The sequence below is a fragment of the Panthera uncia genome, assembly GCF_023721935.1.
Source record: "Panthera uncia isolate 11264 chromosome C1 unlocalized genomic scaffold, Puncia_PCG_1.0 HiC_scaffold_3, whole genome shotgun sequence".
Classification (NCBI taxonomy): Eukaryota; Metazoa; Chordata; class Mammalia; order Carnivora; family Felidae; genus Panthera; species Panthera uncia.
Window position 1 is genome coordinate 54543892 of NW_026057584.1, and position 23337 is coordinate 54567228.

The window sequence follows — 23337 nt, forward strand, 5'->3', positions numbered from 1 at the left end:
CTATTTTGAATCCTTATGGTATACAGTTCACTCATTTTCTTTCTTGTATGTTACAAAACCAAGTAATTAATATAAATTCATTGAATATAGGGAAGCAACTGTATGCAGACAACTAAGAAATAACAAGTGAAAGTTTATTTGTATATATGCATAAATATATGTACAAATATATACAATATATGCATAAATAACTAGAATTCTAACACGTATATAAATAACTAGAAACTACAACTTAAGGGCTTCTCACTCTGTAGCTGGCACATAGACAACTCTGAAATAGTACTGCGTTTATTTTGTTTCATCATCATTATCTGTTACTCAACCCTTAAAGAGAGCTGAATAAAGTTTGGGCTTAGGATATCATGGCGAAAAATAAGTTTTAGGAACAAATCTGAGTGCTGAAATATTGTATTGCCCTAATTTTGTGGATGTTAATATATGTTGAAATAGTGGCTATGTATATTTATGGTAAGATACTCATTAAAACCTAACAGTAGTAGTAATCGCTATACATACATATACAGAGGGGATAGTGGAAGACAGAATAGACTTAATTCAAGCCTCAAATAATATAAATCAATTTGATTAGATCCTAAACACTTTTTATTTGCTTTCAAGCATCCAGGGCTCACATGTAACCAAAAAACAAACAAAAACCCACCAAAACCAAAAAGAAAAAGTTTTTAATAATGTCCTTTTGTGTGAAAAGCATAGTGCAATCTTCAACACAGAGAAAGCACAGGGAGTCATTTCCCAAGTGCCTAGCAAACCCCTAAGCGACACTTCCACCGTCGCTCTCTGATCTCCACCAAAGGCGGTGCATCCCAGGCAATCGCAATTACGACTAGCAACACAGGTGTGCAGAAACAGCATTTAATTGGAGCCCACACAAAAGCCTTCGTTTACACCTAACGGGCCTTGCTCAAATTGGCCGGCCCCGCATTCCTCTCGAGACGAAAGCCTAGAGACAATGGAGACTACCCGGCGGGAGGGGGTCTCCGGACATTCCTGAGAGCTCCTCCAGGCAGGCCTCGAATCGGGAGAGCCCACCGAAGCCCTCAGGGGCGGATAGACCGCGAATCGCAAGCTTAGGGGCCAGGCCCGGGGACGCTCCGTAGCAATTTTGCATTTAGAATTTTGAAATCTTTTTCATAAAGTGACGCAACCCCGATTCTTAACTTCCCCCAGCCCCACCACCAAGAATGCTGAGCTCAGTCTTCACATAGTGTGAGGCTCGCCGACCGACAAGCCGCCTCTCCGGGCCGGAAACCGCCTGTTTAAGGACACAAAACTGCGGCCTCCTCAAGGCCATGGGGGGAGCAGAGAAACGAGCACCCGGGAGCCGCGGGACTACAGCGGGGTACCGGCGGGAGCGAGCGGGACCGGGAGAGGGGCGGAGTCTGAAAGAAAAGGGGCGGGCCGGACGCCCAGGAGACCCGCGAACCGGCGGGCGGGGCCCACCTTAGAGTAAGACCCGCAGCCCAGACAGCGAGGGGGCGTGGCCGGCGCTGCTGCACCGAGGCTCCGCCTTCGCCCGTCCCCTTCGCATGAGGGACGCAAGCCGGGAGGGAAGGGGGAGTCGGAGGAGGCGGCACCGCTGGAGCGCTCCTCTCGGGGACCGGCTGACCCGGGGAGCGAGGACGTCGCTCGGCACCGCTCTTCCGCCTGCCGCCAGACCGTCCTTTCTTCGCTATGTCCCAGAGCAGGCATCGCGCTGCGGCCCCGCCGCTGGAGCGGGAGGACAGCGGGACCTTCAGGTCAGCACCCGAACGGTCGCGGCCAAGCCGGGCAGGGCCGGGAGTGGTGGGCACAAGAGGCGGGGCGGGAGAGCCCGCTTTCCAGCGGCATTCTGGGTAGAGCTCCCTCCCGGCGCTTTCGCCCGCGCGGCTGCGGGCGGACCCGCCAGCACTCAGCTCCGCCCTCCCGGCGGCGCGCGGGCCGGGGTCTGCGGCCTGGCCCCGCCCCGCTTGCGGCCTCGGTGCGCGCGCGGGGTGGGCGGAGATGGCCCGCGGCTGCCGCCCGGGAGGGGGTTTATGTGGGGTTGGTCCTGAGCGGTAGCAGCACCCAAGACCCGAGCGAATCCTCCCCACCCGCTTTTAAGTTGTCTCCTTACAGCCCCTTTCTCCCTGCCGGTTGCCCGCCGCAGCGGGGCTGGGAAACTGGTGCGCTTCGCCATCGCTGGTGCTGGCCGCAGGGGAGCTTCGGCGCCTTCCGCATCACTGTTGGTAGCAGTCAAATCTAGCCTCTGTATGCTTCTGCTTCCCTCTCCGCTTTGGCATGCAAGGCACACCTTTTCTGGTTTTTGCAGTTTGGGGAAGATGATTACAGCTAAGCCAGGGAAAACACCGATTCAAGTATTACACGAATACGGCATGAAGACCAAGAACATCCCGGTTTATGAATGTGAAAGATCCGATGTGCAAATACACGTACCCACTTTCACCTTCAGAGTAACCGTTGGTGACATAACCTGCACAGGTCTGTGTGCTCAGTTAACCCCGATGACCATGTGGGTTGGCCGGCAAGACTTGGTATTGCTTTTCAGTTCGGAAAAGTGCCCTTTTTAAACCAGGGACAGCTGTGAGGAGCAGGCTCTTGAAACTGAGACCTCTCATCTCAGGTCATGGGGACTTTCCAACTTCATCTGATTCTCTCCTTCATTTTCTCCTCTCCAGACACCAAGAGAAGCTTAGAAACATACCTTAGGATCCTCCTACGGTTTTTCCAAGAATTAGAAGCAGGAAAGGTTTTTGGAGCAACCATAGCTGGGTCAGTAGGTGCTGACAAGTTTCATAGTATCATAGATTATAGCAGATGCCCAGAGACCTGATCCCAAAATATTCTGAGCCTCTTCTCTTTGTCCATAGTGTCCATCTGGGACTTTAGGCCCGTTGTACCACACTTGATTCTGTGTCCAAACAAAATGAGGAAGACAGAAGGCTCAAATACCGCATTTCATAGCACCTTCTAGTTCCTGACCCTGTACAGGTTTTAGTAAGATGTCATCTCCTTTTTTTTTTTTTTTTTTTTTTTTTTCAGTTTTTTTCATGTTTATTTTATTTTTGAGAAAGAGACAGAGCACGAGCAGGGGAGAGGCAGAGAGAGAGAGGAAGACACAGAATCTGAAGTAGGCTTCAGGCTCCGAGCTGTCAGCACAGAGCCCGATGTGCCCCCAATGCAGGGCTCGAACCCAGGAACGATGAGATCACAACCTGAGCCAAAGTGGGAGGCTTAACTGACTGAGCCACCCAGGTGCCCCGATTCATCTCCCTTTTTATACATGAGGAAACGGATTCAGAGAGATTATCAGTAACATGCCCAAAGTCACATAGCAATGAAGTTTCAGAGTTCAGACTCCCCTTATTATGGTCTGTGAGCTTGAACAAATGATAACTGAAGTTGCCCATTTGTAAATGTAGGCATTCTATTTCTTATGTATATTTAATTGCAAACACAAAAAATATTGAATACTAAATTTGGAAGAATGCTAAGAAAACAATTCCACAAGAAGGCTGGAGTTGCACCATCTGGTAAATGAAAGGCATCATTTGCTTAGGTCCCTGAAAGTCTGGAATCCACTATTTTCCTTGAAACTGCTTTAAGAAAATCTTGAGGCTTTTTTGTCTATATGAGACAGGTGGATTGTAAATGCCAGCTACAAGTTTACTCATTATGAACCATACAATCATTGCATTACTCCTTTAGCAGATCTATTTTTAAATATTCAGCGAAAATTTAAGAAAAGAAATGGTCTTTTTCCCTTTAAGATTAACAGCCTATGGCAACCAACCATTCTTTGTAGGTCCCCTACTCTCCCCACACTGCCCTGTCTTCCTATGCAAGTTTATGTGCCTCCACAGCTTCAAATACTATCTAAATGCTGATAATTCTGAAATCTCTGTCTTCAACCCAGCCCCAGTTACAGAACAGTCTTCTAACCTGTGCTTGCTGGGCATCTTCACTTGGATGGCCCAGACTGAATCCATCTCTTTTCCCTTAGATCTGTTCCACTTCTATTCCCTGGCTTAGTAAAGGCACCACCATCACCCATTCACTCATAGTAGAGTGTTGGGTTTCATTTTCTTGACTCCTTCCCATCCCTCTGCCTCTTGCCCACTCTTCCACTAAGTCTTACTTCCTAAGCATCTCTGGTACCTGCCTCCTTCCCTTCTGTTTTCATTACTGGTGTCTCGGCCGCTGTCTTCGCGCACTTGGGCCACAGCTGCCATCTCACAGTTGCTCTCTCAGCTTCTAGTCTCAGGCTGTCCATTCCTCAAAGGACACTGGCATTCAAATCTTTTTGTGTCCTTCTTGCTGTTAAATCCATTCAGTGGTTTGCCCATCATCCTCTGGATAGATACAGGTTTCTTAATAGGACTTAACAGCCTTGCTTCTCAAAATGTGATCAGCAGCAACATTAGTATCACCTGGGCACTTGAAGCAACTGCTCTAGAATATCAGGCCCCATGCCAGACCTGCTGGATCAGCGTCTGCATTTTAACAAAATTCCCAGACAATTACTAGGGACATTAAAGTTTGAGAAGCACAGGTTTCGGAGACTGTTCTTTGATCTCCCTTCCTACCCTCCAACTCTGTAGCCTTTCATCTCAAAACTCATCTCCTTAAGCATTCACCTACCAACTGATTGGAGCTCTTGAGAACACCATGCTCTGTGTTGCCTCTGAACCTTTGCAGGTGTTCTTTTCTCTGCCTAGAATACTCTTCCTAACCCCCAACTCTCTTCACATTACTAGCTTTTTCTAATCTTTTATGTCCTCATTGAGTTCTCTCTTCCTGCATGAAAACTTTCTGAATCCTTCCCAAGTAGAGGAGCTACCCCTTTTGTGTGCTTCCCCTCCACCCTGCACTTAAGCTTGTTTAACACATACGACTGTATTTCAGATGCGTATTTACAGGCAAAGTCCCATACTGAGCTGTGTGGTCTTTGAGGGCAGGGATTCTGTTTCATATTCCACCGTATCCCTCATACCTACGTTAGTAGATAAAGGCATATGGGTTGTATGTCCTCAGACATTTGAGAGTCACAGTTGAAATTCATTCCATATCCCTTTTCTTTCTTCCACACTGGAGAAATGGACATCAGCACTTTGGTACCACTTTTGAAGGGTTCTCAACACCTAGTTTGAACTCAGAAGGAAATTAGTTGGATTTACTATTTAGCAGGTGTGATTTCTTACTGAAATTAGGCTTCAATTTCAGTGATTAGTCAGGCCTACCCCCTGCCACCCCATTGACTACTAAGAGATACAGATTATATCAAAGACACATAGCATAAATTCTCATCTTACCTGTATAAACCTTCTCCCACTGTACCCAACATGTATCTAGGACTGCTTAGCCAGTCAGGGCTTTAATCCAGTATAGGATGGACGATTAGAATAAAATTGTGCACATTTTGCTGTCAAATAGGGTTGATATAATAGCTCTGCTCCTTTGAAGAAAACTTCTTGCTACAGAAGAATTTCCTCTCTCTCTAGGAATAAGGAAAAGTAAAATACTAAGTTGTATTTTTCATAAAGTGTGGCATGGCCTACTTCATTACCATTTTATGTAATAAACATATACAGATTTTTTTAATATAGGGATTCATAAAGTTAAATAGGTAAAATGTTTAAAATCATGGGTTTTTCATATATTAATTTCATATGGTGAATATTTTGTTACAGTATGTAGTATGTTTTTATTACCTGCGTGTATATATACAAAAACTGTACTGACTTTGTTTTGCATTATGCAAACAGCTATGCAAGCCTCATATTTTCACAGCATATAAAAACATTTTTTTCTTAACCTTAATTCAGGTGAAGGTACAAGTAAGAAGCTGGCGAAACATAGAGCTGCAGAGGCTGCCATAAACATTTTGAAAGCCAATGCAAGTATTTGGTGAGCTAAATTTCTTTGTATTCTGCAGCTCAAAAATATCATGGCTGAGGTAAGATTAAAATTTTGAACATGGTCACAAAAGCAACAAAGTCAACAGCTGTTAGTATTTAGCTCTAAAATTCTATTTCCTTGTGAAAACCTGTCACCATTAAAGACGACTTTATCCTTAAGAAATTCAGTCCACCAATTAACTGTTAAATGAAAGCTCTTGTGAACTAGGCGTTTCCCCCCCTGGGATGCGACAATACAAAACCCCAGTTTTTCTGGCAAGTATCTTACTGTATTAAGACTTTAATAACTTCTGTACTACAGAAAACAAGGAATGAAGTGGAAAAAGATCAGTGGAAAATACTCTTAGGAATTCTAATTTAGAAGGAGACAAAGAGATTTCCTTTTATTATGGAATGTATAACAAATACAAGAAGATGTTAAGGGGGATGTTAATTCTTGACATGATTTTTCCAAAATGAATTTGTGTTATCACTTCAGGTGCTTTTGGAGAGTATTAGTCCCGGAGCATCTCATGTATCATTGGATGATGTCCTTTGGTTTCTGATGGACACGTCCTGGGGCATGCTGAGCCTTCAGATTCTCTTTACGTGCACTCAGTTATTCTTGGAGTTCAGTCTGGTTTATCTGCTCATAGTTGACAGCAGAGGCCCATGGGAATTTAGGATGAGTTTTTCTCCAGCCTCAAAACTTTTGCTTTAGCACGTACTTAGGTCCTCATGCAGTGCTCCTCCCGTTTCTAAGCTCTTCCAAACCATTTGAGTAGTTTAGAATGAAGCATTGACAAACTTCAGATCTCACAAAATGATTCTTGATTCTTTGGGGTCATATGTTATAGTTGATTTATGCCGGCTTTCTAGACATGCCAAAATGGCATGGCAGGTATTGGATTCTCCCCTTGCTGGTGGTGACCATGCTATTTCTGTGCAGTCCAAAGGTCAACCTAAAGTGTTGAGTACATTTGTAGAAATGAGTGTACGTAGTGTCCTTTCTGCACATGGGCACTTCGCTTTGTCAGCAAAAAAGGCTAACAAACTTTACTATATATTTGTGCTTCTTGACAGATAAGATGGGAATTACTAAGCTGTAATCAGGGCTAAAGTGGCCTGATTTAATACAGAGACTTTCTCACTTCTCCATCACAATTATTTGGGTAGCTTCGGCGTGCAGCATTGTAAGTGAATATTCATATCTCATCAGCCTATATAAAGCTTGAAGTTCTGGCAGGTGGAAAGGAAACTTGAAGAAGTGCCAATAACTGAACCTCTTTTGTCACCAAAGAAATGACTCTTCAGCCTTGTAGGTGATAGTAACCTTGAATGCAGCTTTATTCAGTGTTACACACTCATCCCCCAACTAACTAGTAAATTTAAACTAGTTAGAAGAGATTGTTCTCTTTTTCCCTAATTACAATCCCCACATGCTGGAACCAGATTCATGCAGGCCATCTATTTTATGCAGGATATATGTAAGTCTTAGGAGGATCATTCTAGCATAGAGCAGATGATATATCAAACAGATCTTTCTTCTTAAAAAACAAAACAAAAAAAACCAAACAAACAGATCTTTCTTCCATAATTATATGAGGGGAAAAAACAACTTTATGACCTGTATCATTCACCTTACCAGGCTAAATTTCCTAATTGTTAGTCTTCCCTTTTTGTGGCTGTAACATTAGTATGCTTTATTTAAATACATTTTTATTGAACACATAATATACAAAGCACTACAAGGCTTATGAAGGTAAGTAATCCATAGGCCCTACCATCAAGGATTTGACAGTCTGAACACAGGAGAGGTGTGGTGAGGGATGGACAAATTACATGTATTTGTAAGAGTATAATTTATGGTCATATAATTTGCCTAAGAAAGGGTCAACCCAAATGTCAACAGTTCTAAGGAGGGAGAGATTATGTTTCATTGGAGTAACAGGATAGGTTTCTTAGTGGAAGTGGCATTTGAGATATATCTCAGATAATGGATAAATCATGTTCTCATCCAGGTGGGAAAGAAAAGCATTCCATGAAGAAGCAAGAGCAAAGGCATAGAGGATTAAATAGGAAATGCTTGTCATTTATTTAACAGTTTGGGGAAAAGTATTTTGTTTTATAACACTTTAAAAAAATGTTTAGCTTTGCAGTTCCTGACCCCTTAATGCCCGACCCTTCTAAGCAACCAAAGAACCAGCTTAATCCCATTGGTTCATTACAGGTACGTTGCACAGTTTTTCCTTACTTAACATGTTGTCTATTGAAGAAAGATGTCATGTATTGATGATATCACAAGGGCTGAAATAAGGAATAAATATTTTAAAGATAAGATGGTATGATATTTTGTTTTCCCAGTTGTGATCATTAGATATTACAGCACTAACTTGAAATTATTTTCCTATTTATTTACGTTTTGGATTTTCTTCCATATACAGTATCTGCCTTTGGTTTGTGGAATTCTCATTTGAGATCAACAGGACCTCAGTGCACATGGGTAGAGTGTTTTATACTTTAAGAATATTTCTTGCCACTCTTGTGACAAACCTCTTTCTACTTCTGTTTAGAACAGAAGACTTTATAAAGAACCCAAATCGGGTAGCCTAACCCAAGAAAGGGGAAGTAGTTTATTTGCTTATTCTATAAAACAAACAAACAAACAAAAAACCTCAGCTTTGAATTTCTGCATGCGGAATATCCTTCTTGCAGATTATCCATGTGCTCTGTTGGACAGCTCCCCTCCCTATTACCCAGCCAGTCCTTTGGTCCCTTTCTTGCTGTCTGAGTTTTTCCATAGTGTTCTCCCCTGATCTTTCCTCAGCTTTGTCCAAGTCTGTCTGTTTGCCGCCTCTGCTCATCTTGCTGTTGTTGCAATGCAGTAGTTAGCTAGCTGTGGGCAGGAAGTCTGTAACTAGGAAAGAGAGGCATTAGGAACTGAATGACAGTGAGACCTGTAGATGTCCTCACTGATGTTCCCCGAGAGGGCAATAGTAGCTCCTCTTTCTCTATGAGCTCTTTGATATTGGCTCTCTATGGCTTAATGGAAGAACACCATTCCTATCCTAGCAGTAAACTGCTTCAGTTTTAGTATTGTGGGCTTGCAAGATATAAAATGCTGGAGTATTTATGGGGAATGTAGGGTCTTCCCCCATTTTTTCATTGCAGAATATCATTATTCCTTTCAAACTTAGAAATGGGATCAAAATCATGAAAGACTATCGTTTATGTGATTAAGCCATTGCATAGAAAAATTACTACTAAAGCCGCATCTCCACTTTCTAGGAATTGGCTATTCATCATGGCTGGAGACTTCCTGAATATACCCTTTCCCAAGAGGGAGGACCTGCTCACAAGAGAGAATATACCACAATTTGCAGGCTCGAGTCATTTATGGAAACTGGTAGTTACTTCTTTTTACTCTCTTAAAACTGAAGACATTTGAAATACTTTTACATGATGAATGACTATAGAAATTTCTGTTGTGATTTCCTTTCAAATATTTCTGTGGGGAAAAATTGATACACTCCTGTTCTACTGTCTCTTTCTGCAATTGAACTTAAGTTAAATATTTGGCTTAAGAATTCTTATACTTCAGGGGCGCCTGGGTGGCTCAGTCGGTTAAGCGTCCGATCATGATCAGCTCAGGTCATGATCTCGCAGTTTGTGAGTTTGAGCCCCGTGCTGGGCTCTGTGCTGACAGCTCAGAGCCTGGAGCCTGCTTCGGATTCTCTGTCTCCCTCTCTCTCTCTGCCCCTCCCCTGCTCACACTCTGTCTCTCTCTCCTTCAAAAATAAATAAACATTAAAAAAAATTTTTTTAAAGAATTCTTATACTTATTAACTTGATATTTTTCAGAATCATGGGAAATCTTGTAATGGAAAGTAGCAAATAATTGACCCTTTACACAGTCTGCACTGATGTGTTAGTGACTTAAAAATCATTTTAGAAAAAAGCAATAGTGAACCTCTTAGGAATTTCAACAACTATTGTAGAAGATTGGAGGACTAGAAGAAGATCACATTTGAAGACAAGATGATTAATAAGAGGCTAGGTGGCAAAAACTAGCGTGAGATAAAAATAAAGTAGAAATCATCCTTTTGAATGATAGCAACTTCCATGTTGTAAAGGCCAGAAACTACAAGGAAAAAGTCTCTTAATAGAGCACTAGTGAGGGTTCCTATTTTCACTTCTGCAGCCTGTTTCTATCATTCTTAAAATGGCGTGAAATGAAATTTTACCTTGGCTAGATAGTAGTTTCAAATAGTAAGCAACTGTTTGCCCTTGAGAGGCAGTGTGGACCAATGCAGAAAGCACTGAACCAGAAGTGGGAACTTCAGCTCCCATGCTTGATGCAGTCCTTGGTGTGCAAAGGTAGGCCGATCACTAATCCCTCTGGGCCTCACGTTTTAAATCTATAAAATAAAAAGATGGAAGTAGATGATACTTATGATGTCTTTCAACTGCAGTTATCTTCCCTAAGCCCTTTTTATTCATGTTAAAAAAATTCCACACAGTTGTCAGTGTATAGAAGGTTACAAGCAAGAAGTCGGCATCAAGAGATAAGAGTTACAATTCAAATGTACCTTGATAAATTTGAATGCTTGGTCACAGTTAAACCAAATGGGATTCATTGAAGCTAGGCAGAGGGAAATAGAGCTGTTCCAAACACAAAGTATAACTATTAAAGATAGTTAAAGTTTATTAAAGATAAACTGCCAAAGAAGTGCCTTCAGAAATGTAAGAATTAACAGTTGTATGAGGTACAACAAGCAAAGATGGCAGGTCAGCAAAAGAATAGTGTATAAAAATCATCAAAAACAACATTTTACACATCTGATTATTCTCTGTGGACATTAATTTCTTTCCTAAACCTTTTTTTTTTTTTTTTTTTAAGGAAAGGGGGCATCAAAAAAACAAGCCAAGAGAAACGCTGCTGAGAAGTTTCTTGCCAAATTCAGCAATATTTCTCCGGAGAACCACATTTCTTTAGTGAGTAATGATCAAGACACCTATGATGTCAATGTGATTAAGTAGCTCTTACTGTAGGAAACTTCCCTAGATTCCTTCTTGTATAGACACCTCAGAGTTGCAATTTTTAAAAATCTCCTCACTGTTGAGTTCTACACCACCCCAGTTTTAGCTGTCATGGGGTGACTAGGTGAGAGGGCTTGGGAGACAAAATCAAATTCGAAATCATATGATGGATTCTAAAATGATAGGCCAGTAGTGCCATTTTTGCCTTCAAATTAACAATGCATTCCCATGGCTTTGTTCATTCATTCATTTATCCACTCACCAAACATTTAGTGAGCTCATACTGTGTGCCAAACTTTGTGTCAAGTGCTGTGCATACTGTGAATAAGACAGTTTCTGCCCCTAGGGAATTTGTAGCCTACTGAAAGAGAAAAGACCCCAACAAACTGGTCCATAGAGAGGGTGCTCGGGAACATAGGAGAAGGATCCAGCCAAGACCAGCGGTTTCAGGAAGACTTCTTGCAGGAAGTAATATCTAAGTCAAGACCTTAGGATGAGAACAGGAGAAAAGAAACCCAAAGAGGAAAAAAAAAAGCACGTACAGACACCTAGGAGTAATACATTATATGCCATCCGGGAACCCTACATAATTTGGATAGAGCATAAATTTGGAGGAGAGTGTCTCAAAGAGTCAGGCCAGAGAGGCAAAGAGGGATTAAATCTGGAAGGGACTATTATAGTAAAGAGATTAAATTTTATCCTGAGGGCAGAGCAAAATCATAGGAATTTTAATCTGGGAAAGAAAGGATTAGAAGTGGAATCACCGGCTGCACTGTGGTGAGTGACTAAGTCTTAGAGAGATGCTAGAATATTGTTACAGAAAACAGATGAGAAATGATGGTGGCCTCTACTACACTGGTGGCAGTTGAAATGGTCAGTGTGTAAAATTATTTTGAAAACCGAAGTGAATGGGGCATGGTAACTGATTGGATGTGGGGAGTAAGGAAAACGGGGGAAATAAACATTTTTAGATTGGCAACTGAGTAGATGATGGCACCATTTAATAATATGGGGAACACAGAAGATGAGTGGGATTTAAGGGGGAGAAGATAGTAAGTTAAATGCAGAATGTATTGAATCTGAAATGTTTGTAGAATATGTTAAGTAAAGATAGTAGGCAGCTGGGCAAACAAATGTAAAGCTTAAGAGGTTAGGCTACACGTGACATATTACTTGCGATTCTGATATTTAGAGATAGATACATCTTGTGGTACATTCATTATCCGAGTGTTTATGAGGTAGGGAATGAGACGTGAAGATTATAGCAGTGCCAAGTTTATGATAAAATAAGGGCTTATTCTTAGAGAAAAAAAGTCAAAGACATACACATTAATATGATTTTGGTTTTACCTTTTTAATAGAAAAACATAAAACATTGCACCCACTTCTTTTAAAATTGGATCAGAGATGACACCAGAATCACAAAGCACAGATTGGTTTATAGGTGAATTCTGTTAAATCTTCAAGGAAGAGGTAATTTCCAATGCCATTTAAACTCTTCCAGGCAATACGTCTATAACATAGGGGAAGCTTCTAAATTTATTTTTCAAAAACAACAATAACACTAACACCAAAACCTGACAATAGCAAATCCTGATGGAAAAAAATTATGGATTAATCTCCCTTATAGTGAAAAACCTTAGTAATATATTCAGTGGAACAATAAAAGAATAATATACCATAGAGAAGTTGGGTTTATTTCAGGAATGCAAGGATATTTCAAGGTTAGTAAATCTGTTACTATAATTAATCACATTAATGGGTCAGAGAAAAACAATCTTCCCAATGGGTGCCAAAAAGATACTTGACAATCATTGATAAACACTATTAACATATCCCTATTGTGATTCAAAATATATACCTCAAAAAAAAATCAAAATCATAGTTATGTATTTACTTATTACATCCCTTCCCATTAATTTCATAAATATGACAATGATATCCACTAATGGCATTTTTTAAACCTTGTTATAGAGGTACCAATCAATATAATTAGACAAGAGAAAACAATAAGAGGTTGAAAATCAAAAAAAGGAGATATAAATGATCATTAACTGCAAATAATATGATTGTGTTCCTATAAAATCTGCTAGAATAAGAGAATTTATCAAGGTAATTGATCATAAAATTAATATATAAAATCAATAGCTTTTCATATTATTTACAGTTATGAAAGTAACCACCACAATAATTAGAGAGGATACTTAAAAATTGCTTCTGGAAAGGGGACCAAAGGTAGGGATGGAGCAAAGCTCAGGATTATTGCTTTTATAATTCTGTACTATTTGACTTTTTGTTGTGTGTGTGTATTACTTAACAAAAGTTATGGAGCTTGGTAACATTGATCATTTTATAGTAAAATAGAAATCTTTTTTAAAGTGTACTTGAAAAAAATCAACAGTTTATTTATAGATATTAAGAGGTAGAATAAAAGAGATCTTATTTTCAATAATAGAAAAGAGGATAATGTGCCAGGGAATGAACGTAAAATGAAATGTGCAGGACCCATGTGAAAAAAACTTTAAAACTTTACTGAGGCATTTAACAGAAATTGAATATATGTAAAGCTGTTTCTTTATTAACAATAGGAAGACTCAATATTGTTAATATAGTACTTAAGAAGGTAATGTAGTCTCAAAATATACTGGAATTTGGGGCACCTGGGTGGCTCAGTTGATTAAGCATCTGACTCTTGATTTGGGCTGAGGTCATGATCTCCCTGTTGATAAGATCAAGCCGTCAAGGCTCTGGGTTGACAGCATTGAGCCTTCTTGGGATTCTCTGTCTCTCCCTCTTTCTCTGCCCCTCCCCTGCTCATTCTCCTTCTCTGTCTCTCAAAATAAATAAACTTTAAAAACCAAACAAACAAGCAAACAAAAAATCTACTGGAATTCACTCTGGATCTCAATACAGCTTTACTGCATTTATCTGGAAAAATGAACTCTCAAGAATAGCCAAGAAAACTGAAAAGAAAGAGTGCCGAAGGTGGGGTTATACCTTACCAGATATACTGTAAATCTATAGTGATAAAACACGTACCGGTACAGGAATAGACAAAGGATAAAATAGAGAACCCAAGTATAGACCATAATCATATAGGAGTATAGGATATGATAACAGTGAGATTTCATATCAATGGGCAAGAGGATGGATTATTCAATAATGTAGAAGTAACTTAACAGCCACATTTGCAGGGAGGAAGGGAGAGGAAGCTGTATATACCTGTGCATGTGTGACATATTTAGGTTGCTCCCTTATTCCTTATATCTAAATAAATTTCAGATGGATCAAAAATGTGAACATAAGAATTGACAGGCTCTGTGCTGACAGCTCAGAGCTGGAGCCTGCTTTGGATTCTGTATCTCCCTCTCTCTCTGCCCCTCCGCTGCTCTCACTCTCTCAAAACTAAACATTAAAAAAAAAGTATGACCATGGGGTGCCTGTGTGGCTCAGTCGGTTAAGTGTCCGACTTCGGCTCAGGTCATGATCTCATGGTTCGTGGGTTCGGGCCCCACATCGGGCTCTGTGCTGACAGCTCGGAGCCTGGAGCCTGCTTCTGATTCTGTGTCTCCATCTCTCTCTGCTCCTCCCCTGCTCATGCTGTCTCTCTCTGTCTCTCAAAAATAAATAAACGTGTAAAAAAAAAAAAAAAATTTAAAAAACAAAAAAAGTGTGACCATAAGAATTGAAACCAAGTATGAGAAAACTTGGAAGAGCTTTCCTTTTTAAAATTCTTAGCATAGGGAAAAATATTTTAGTATAACTTATAAGCTATAAAGTAGTAGAAGATTTATAAATTTGACTACACAAAACCTGTTATATGGCAGTAAAATCTGTAAATAAAACTAAGAATAAGAAGAAATTATTTGGAACACTGATCTATAAATGGACTGTTTTCTGTACCACATAAAAAGCTCTTACACATCAATAAAAAAGATAACCCTGTAGAAGAAATACAAATGGTTAAAAAAAAAATGATCAGCTTCATTCATGGACATTAAACTAGATACTATTTTCACCTTTTAGATTGATGAAACCTACAAAGTTCGATAGCACCTGCTGTTGGTGAGGGTATCTGAAAACAAGCACCCTCCAAGAATGTTGATGGAGGTATAAATTGGTTTAGAAATCAGTCTGGAAGTATTTATCAAAATTAAAAGCATACATGTTCTGTGACTCAGTTCTACTTCTAGAAATCATCCTACAGGTAAAGACATCCAAGTGCAAAAGAGTTTTATTGTAACATTGTTAGTAAAAGCAAGAAATCAGAAATAACCTAAAACCCATAACTGAAGACTGGTAAGATAAATATAGTGCATATATGTGCATTGACATGAGAAAAATGAACAAGATGTAGAAGAGTAAGCTATCATTTTTGTTTGAAAAGAAGACTGTGTGTGCTTGAATTTAGAACAGTTATAGAAGGATATTGAAGAAATGTTTCAACATTAAGTACCTCTGGGGAGGGCAACATAAGTTTCCTGGGTAGAGATAGTAAGCAAAAGAGACTATTTTTCATTATATATTTGTTCCTATTGCAATTACTATATCAAAGAATGATACTTTTTAAAAACCAAATTTTAAATTTCCAACTAAGGAATATGAAATTCTATTTAAAGATCCTGAATAACCAAAATAATGTTGAAAAAGAAAACCAAAGCTAGATGCATCACAGTCCCAGACTTCATGTTGTTTTAGAAAGCTGTAATCATCAAGATAGTATATTAATGGCATGATAACAGACCTACTGATCCATGGAACAGAATAGGGAACCCAGAAATGGACCCACAAATGTATGGCCAATTAATCTGCAACAAAGCAGGAAAGAATATCCAATGGAAAAAAGACAAGTCTCTTCAAATAGTGTCGGGAAAATTGGACAGCAACATGCAGAAGAATGAAGCTGGACTATGTTCTTATACCAAACACAAAAACAAACTCAAAATGGATGAAAGACCTACAGGATACCATCAAAATCCTAGAGAAAACAGGCAGCAACCTCTTCGACCTTGGCCACAGCAACTTCTTACTAGACATATCCCTGGAGGCAAGGGAAACAAAAGCAAAAATGAACTATTGGGACCTCATCAACATAAAAAGCCTCTGCACAGTGAAGGAAACAACAAAACTAAAAGGCAGCCTATGGAATGGGAGAAGATTTTTGCAAACAACAAATCAGATAAAGGGTTAGTATCCAAAATCTATAAAGAACTTATCAAACTCAACACCAAAAAAACAAATAATCCAGTGAAGAAATGGGCAGAAGATGTGGATAGACACTTTTCCAAAGAAGACATCCAGATGGCCAACCGACACATGAAAAGATGCTCAACATCACTCATCATCAGGGAAATACCAATCAAAACTACACTGAGATACCACCTCACACCAGTCAGAGTGGCTAAAATTAACAACTCAGGCAACAACAGATGTTGGTGAGGATGTGGAGAAATGGGAACCCTCTTGCACTGTTGGTGGGAGTGCAAACTGGGGCAGCTGCTCTGGAAAACAGAGTAGAGGTTTCTCAAAAAATTAAAAGTAGAACTACCCTATGACCCAGCAATGGCACTACTAGGAATTTATCCAAAGCATACAGGAGTGCTGATTCGAAAGGGCACATGTACCCCAATGTTTATAGCAGTGCTTTCAACAATAGCCAAATTATGGAAAGAGCCTAAATGTCTAACTGATGAAATGATAAGGTGTGATTATATATACAATGGAATACTACTTGGCAATAAGAAAGGATGAAATCCTGCCATTTGCAGCAACATGGATGGAACTGGAAGATATTATGGCAAGTGAAATAGAGAAAGACAGATACATGTTTTCACTCATATGGAACTTGAGAAACAACGGAAGGCCATGGGGAAAGGGAAGGAGAAAAAATATAGTTATAAACAGAGAGGAAGGGAGGCAAACCATAAGAGACTCTTAAATACAGAGAATAAACTGAGGGTTGATGGAGGGGATAGGAGAGAGGGGGAAATGGGTGATGGGCATTGAGGAAGGCACTTGTTGGGATGAGCACTGGGTGTTGTATGTAAACAGTGAATCCCAGGAATCTACCCCCAAAACCAAGAGCACACTGTATACACTGTATGTTAGCCAACTTGACAAGTTATATTAAAAAATAAAATTTTAAAAATAAATAAGACTAAGAATAGCTTGCCCTACTTTGTTTTTGGCGTACGATATGAAAGCAATTTGAGAAAAATAAACGAACATGGTAGAAAGGGATGGATATAAGGGAGAATAAAGAAAAGGGGAAAAAAGAAAACAAAAACCATAAGCTCCGTTGGGATCTGGGAAAAGTCTGATAAGAACTTTTAGACGTCCTTCCTTTCATTTGAATGACTTGTTCTTCTCAAACCTAACTTGCACATCGCACCTTTTCTACAGTTTGTTTTCTGCTCTACAGCTGTTAGTTACAATGATTGGTTGGTATTTAATACAGGAAATCATGAAGATAAGAACATTGGTTTTTATTTTAATTTGTAAATTGCTCCATTAGGCAGATTCAGTTATTTGCAGGTTGGTTTATACTGCTCTTAAATTTCTTAAGACATCTTTTTTTAACATACATCTTAATGTGGCCATCAGAAAATTTGGCTGAGAGACCTTTGTCCTACACAAAAGTATTTTTAAATACTTCCAGTATATTATTGTATGTGTTTCTTTCTTCTGTAACATTGTGGTATTTGTTAAGAGTGTCCTTGTTGGTGTTGTCTACTTTAAATGGGAAGTTTAACCAAATGGTATCCATTTAAACACGCTCTCTTGGTAGAGCATTAAATGTGCCTAATAAATACTTTTAATTATATCATAGCATTAGAGCCCAGTCAGAGATAAAAGTCTTAATTTTCATCTCTGTTTTTCAGACAAATGTAGTAGGACATTCTTTAGGATGTACTTGGCATTCCTTGAGGAATTCTCCTGGTGAAAAGATCAACTTACTGAAAAGAAGCCTCCTCAGTATTCCAAATACAGATTACATCCAGCTGCTTAGTGAAATCGCCAAGGAACAAGGGTTTAATATAACATATTTGGATATAGGTATGATTTTTTTCCTTAGCTTACCTCAAAACCTGTTTCTTTTTAAAATGTATTTGAAAAACAAAACCTGTGTTATAATTTATTTCATTGACCAGGGATTATAAATATAAATATTATATATATACATATATATATACACACATACATTTATAAATACATTTTATTTATAATAAATACATATTTTATATATATATATAATTAGAATAGTAATATTTATCATTGATCTGTCTGTCCCATTCTTATAAATAATGCTAATAGCTATCATCTATACAGTTGTAATAATAAAAACAGTAGCTCATATTTATAGTTTTATTATAGGCCAGGCACTGTTGTGGGGATATTACATATTTCAACTTAACTGAATTCTCAAACTAATCCTGTGAAATAGGTCTATTATTTTTACATATAAGGAAAGAAAGTAAGGCACAGGAGAGGTTCGGAAACTTGCTTGAGATGACAGCTAGTTAGTGGTAGAGTCAGATTAGGGGAGGAGTCCCCTAGACACAGAGACAGTCTGGCCCCCAGACACAGATACAGTGTCTATTAAACTAGCCCTGATGGAGAGCTTGACAAATAAAAAGGCACCCACATTTCTAGAACAAGTACCAAGGTTGTGGGGGCCAGACCCCTTCTCTCCACTTTGTCACCATATGCCCATTCAAGGAGATCAGTGGGGACAAGTACTTTATAACTCTGTTCCATCCCAGCTATTCTAGATTTCTTCGAGCTCTTAATCACTTAGATAGACAAACGTGGACAAATTACATAGCAAGTCAGTTTGCATTTTAATTAGCTTTATAAAGCCGGCCTGTGTTTGTGGCCTGTGTGCATGTGCGTTTGGTGTCTTGACTTAACATGTGTAATATGTGAAGAATTTGATATCCCTTATAGCATCCCCAGTGGGCTATGGGGACCTAGCTTGAAGGAGCTGTTAGCTGTGGTGTTTAGGTGCTTAAAGAACTTCTGATTGTCTGCTACTTCCCGAGTGCAGTATCTTAATATACTGAAAATGATGCAGAACCTGGGAATTTAGTACGGACACATTGTCAGAAAAGATGGCTGATGGGAGACGATTCATTCAATAAATATGTTGCAGGGAGTATGGCCGGAGTCACAAAAGATGAGTCCACAAACAAAGTGCAGTTAAGTGAAGGTCCTCATACTTGAGTCAGAATGAAGACCCCCAGAATGAAGCTTCTTTTTATTAGGATAATTGCTAAAGACTACGTGCATAAAGTCAGCTAAGCAAGTGTGTTAATCAATCTAATGGCTTAGCTTTTCAAGGTTGAATTTTGAGTTAATTGGTTTCTACAACACTAGGAAGGGTCAGGTGTGAAGGAGGATCCACCCTGGACAATGTTAATGGCTCTAGGCATTCCTTATGCAGCAGCAGCAGTGATCAGCTATGTAAACATGTCCTAAGGCCTTGTACCTTCTCCAGCCCTTCCCTTTTGAAGTCTTTTCCTTTGATGCTTCTCTCCTGCATCTCCCACAAACATATTTGTAAGTATCTACACTTTGTTGAGTGTTTAAGATACAGAGATGAATAAGCCATGTTATGAATAGGACTATGGATGGTTGAATCTGGGAAAAGAAGGAAACTTAAGATGGCCTTTGAGATTATGAATTAATGATGCCTTTAAAACGAATCTTCCCAATTTTAAGAACTAAGTAGTTCTTGTAAATATAGACTAGCAATCTAAAAACCACAGCTAATTTGGCCTTTTTTTTTTAAATTCGGTTTATTTGTTTGAGAGAGAGACAGAAAGCAAGCTGGGGAGGGGCAGAGAGAGAGAGATAGGGAGACACCGAATCCGAAGCAGGCTTTAGGCTCCGAGCTGTCAGCACAGAGCCTGACACAGGGCTCAAACTCATGAACTATGAGATCATGACCTGAGCTGAAATTGGACACTCAACCAACTGAGCCACCCAGGCGCCCCTAATTTGGCCTAACATCCATGCAGTTACCTTCCAAAGAACCTAAATGTTCTCCAAAAAAGATATGCAAAAGGCCAACAAGCATACAAAAAGATCTCACTATTATTAGTCATCAGGGAAATGCAAATCAAAGCCACAGTGAGGTACTAATTCAGACCCACTGGGATGATGACTATGATGAAGAAAATAGAAGATAACAAATGTTGACAAAGATGTAGAGAAATTGTAGCATTCCTCACTGCTGGTGGGAATGGAAAATGGTTGAGCTGCAGTGGAAAACAGGAATTTTGCTGCTCTTCGAATGAGTTACCATATGACCTAGCAATCCTGCTAGGTATATACCCAAAAGAATTGTAAACTGGTATTCGAACAAATACTTGTACACATATGTTCATAGTAGTACTTTTCACAGTAGCCAAAAGGTGGAAACAGCTCAAATGTCCATAAGCAGATGAATGGATAAATCAGTCGTGGGATATACATGCAATTATTATTATTCAGCCATGAAAAGAAGTGAAGTTCTGCTACATGCTACAACATGGATGAACCTTGAAAACATACTAAGTGAAAGAAGCCAGACACAAAAGGGTCATGTTGTATGATACCGTTTATATCAAATACCCAGGGTGGGTTAATCCAAGATGGTTGCCAGGAGCTTCAGGGGAGGGAAAACAGGGAGCAACTGCTTGATGTATCTGGTGTTTCTTCTGGGGGAAATGAAATGTTGTGAATGTTGTGTAACTAGTGAGAGGTGGTGGTTGCACAATATCTGAACGTACTAAATGCTACTGAATAGTTCACTTTAAAATGGTTAGCATTATGTTATGTGAATTTTACCTCAATTTAAAAGAAAACAAAAGAGCCTCAACACCAGCACTAGAAAGCCTCTTCACACATGAAGTCATTCCACTGTATCTGGATGTTTCCTGTTATATGGACTCTAGCTGAAATAGCGTTTAATCATGACCACTTTTAACAAATTGTAACTCACCTGTTTCTCTTTCCCTTGTGTCATCTAACCGTCTTTAGTGACAGTGATTGATCCGTTGATGAGAAGAACATTTGTTTCCTGAGTTTAGGTGTTTTTAAAACACCCTAACCCATATGCAGTATGGAACTAGACTATCTGCATAGATGTATAACAAAAGAACATTGAAGGCAAGAGAGAAGTCTTGCTCTGAACCCTGTATTTCCTTGTTCAGATGTCTACTGAAAGTAACTCTAGACTTCATAGGGAAGAAGACAATCTCTCTAGTTCTCTAGCAAATGGTTTTTTCCTCTCTAAAAAAGTCACTGTGGTTCAGTTTGCAAACACTGTTCAACTAGACACATTAGAATTGCCTTGGGAGCTCTTAAGAGGAAATGCAAGAATCTGGCTCCTCCAACCCCTAGCCCTGTGTGTCTGATTGAGCCTGCATTTCTTTTGAGCTCCATCAGGTGATTATGAAGCCCAGTTGTGTTTGAGAGCTACTGGAGTTGATCAGTTGTGTTTTGGTGTCTGTTTGTATAAGGATGATAAAGATGTGGAGGAAGCAGAGTCCTATACCATGGGTCTATAAAGGAAGACAATAGTAAAACCTTGCTTTCACAGAGAATCTGCTTTCTATCCACTTGGTCTTAACTGTCCCGTTTGAATGTCATTGCAGAAGAGCTGAGTGCCAATGGACAGTATCAGTGTCTCGCTGAACTATCCACCAGTCCCATCACAGTCTGTCATGGCTCCGGGATCTCCTGTGGCAATGCCCAGAGTGACGCAGCTCACAATGCTTTACAGTATTTAAAGATAATAGCAGAAAGAAAGTAAGCCTGAAGCAACTTAGAAACCCCCTGTAGCACATAAGAAGTCCCCCTTTCACCCCTTCCCAAGTAAAATGTTTACTATGTTTGAGTTTGTGTGTCATTTCTAAATCTTTTCATAGAGTCCATCAACACCCCAGATTTAATTATCTCCTGGTAGTTATTAAGCTCTTTTTAATGGCTTCAACTTTGTATTGGTATATTGTATTTATAAACTTTGTACCATAGGCAGAGTGTAGCGCCCATTTTACAATGCCATGTACATAGAAGGAAGAAATTGCATGTTTGTTGTTGATGACCATGATGAAGATGATGAAGACTAAAACTACTGCTAGCAACAGTCTTTCTTACTGGTGCTTAACCTCTTCTTTGCGCAAGGCTTTGTAAAGGGAATTCGAAGGAAGCCCCTTAGAACTACAAGCGTTGAGGAGCGCACTATCAGGCCTCTGTTGAATGTGAGTGTTGAATTTCAGGGAACATGATTGGTCTGCTGTTCATTTGAATCCATGTAATAAAAAGCTGTTGTTATAACAGATTCCGTTCATCTTATTAAAGTGTTACCTGACTTTGGCCCCTTCTTTTTAGCCATTCTTGTGAGTGACATAATGTGGATATTCTGTTATTTAAGTATCTCTAGTGTACTTCTGAAGGTCAAAGTTGAGGAAAAAACCTATGGCCTGAGCAAAAATTCACAAATGTATACATGATGAATCACTTCCATATTTTCTCTAAGCAACTGCATGTTGGTCTTTTTCTTCAACATAACTGTTTGTAGATGAGTTAGCAGTTGAAAAAGCATTAGTAAGATTACCAAAAAAACCCAAAAACTTAAAATTGAATTATAACTCAATTCCATTGCAAGAATGTTTCAAACAAAGCAATGAATGATTGAAAGGTTAAGAGAGAAGCTTCATGAGCAAATTTTAATTTTGCCTTTTATGTTTCCATATATCATCATCTAACACCTCAAGCGGTCCATCTGCCAGCACCAGTGGATAGTGCTCCTTTTGTAGATTAGATGGAAGTCTCAGGCCTGTTTTCAGAGCTCAGGGAAAGCTTCAGAGCAGGAGAGCGCTGAATGATAAAGGTAGGTTTTGACAATCTCAAGGGATAATCTAGCAGGAAGTATGTAACAAGTATTTTTCTGTCTGGGAAAAAATCAGACCTAAGTGGAATCCTTTGAGAAGAACAAAACAATAAAGGAAAACCAATGCATGTAACTTATTTAAAACTGTAAAGAACACTTTCATATTATAGCTATACATATCAGTTAAACCATGGAATTCTAAGGATCTGTTCTTGATGAAGTTAAGGAATACACAGTCTAGAAACAAATTTAGGCATAAACAGGAACTTGTGGGTCATTAAGTTTAGACTACTTTAGGTTTTTATGAATGCTCTGGAATATAGAAGGGGCACAATGAACTTTAGAGATGACAGACTTCTGCACAGCAAAATGCCGACTTTGAAGAGGGTAAGTTGAGGAAAGATTTCATAAGGCATCGGAAAAAGAAAAGATCCTGGTTGGGGGGGGGGGGTTGGGTGGAGAGGAAGACGGGAAGGACTATAATTTGGTTCTAAATAGTACTGATGAAATGATGAGGTCTGAGTA

The 23337-nt window shown here is 39.5% G+C and overlaps 1 protein-coding gene across 3 annotated transcripts; it reads left to right on the forward strand.

Annotated features, from left to right (window-relative positions):
* Window positions 1–1534: 1534 nt before the first annotated feature.
* PRKRA (protein activator of interferon induced protein kinase EIF2AK2) lies at window positions 1535–23228 on the forward strand. Of its 3 annotated transcripts, XM_049615489.1 has the most exons (8): window positions 1535–1757; window positions 2309–2478; window positions 5823–5904; window positions 8046–8124; window positions 9183–9300; window positions 10795–10889; window positions 17816–17990; window positions 21575–23228. In XM_049615489.1, the coding sequence occupies exons 1-8, from the start codon at window positions 1693–1695 to the stop codon at window positions 21730–21732; spliced, it is 942 nt and encodes a 313-aa protein (XP_049471446.1). In that variant the 5' UTR covers window positions 1535–1692; the 3' UTR covers window positions 21733–23228. The 3 variants fall into 3 exon arrangements, with proteins under 3 accessions (XP_049471446.1, XP_049471448.1, XP_049471447.1); XM_049615491.1 differs by lacking the exon at window positions 2309–2478; XM_049615490.1 differs by lacking the exon at window positions 2309–2478 and having other exon boundaries at window positions 1670–1757; window positions 5823–8124.
* The last annotated feature ends 109 nt before the right edge of the window (window positions 23229–23337 follow it).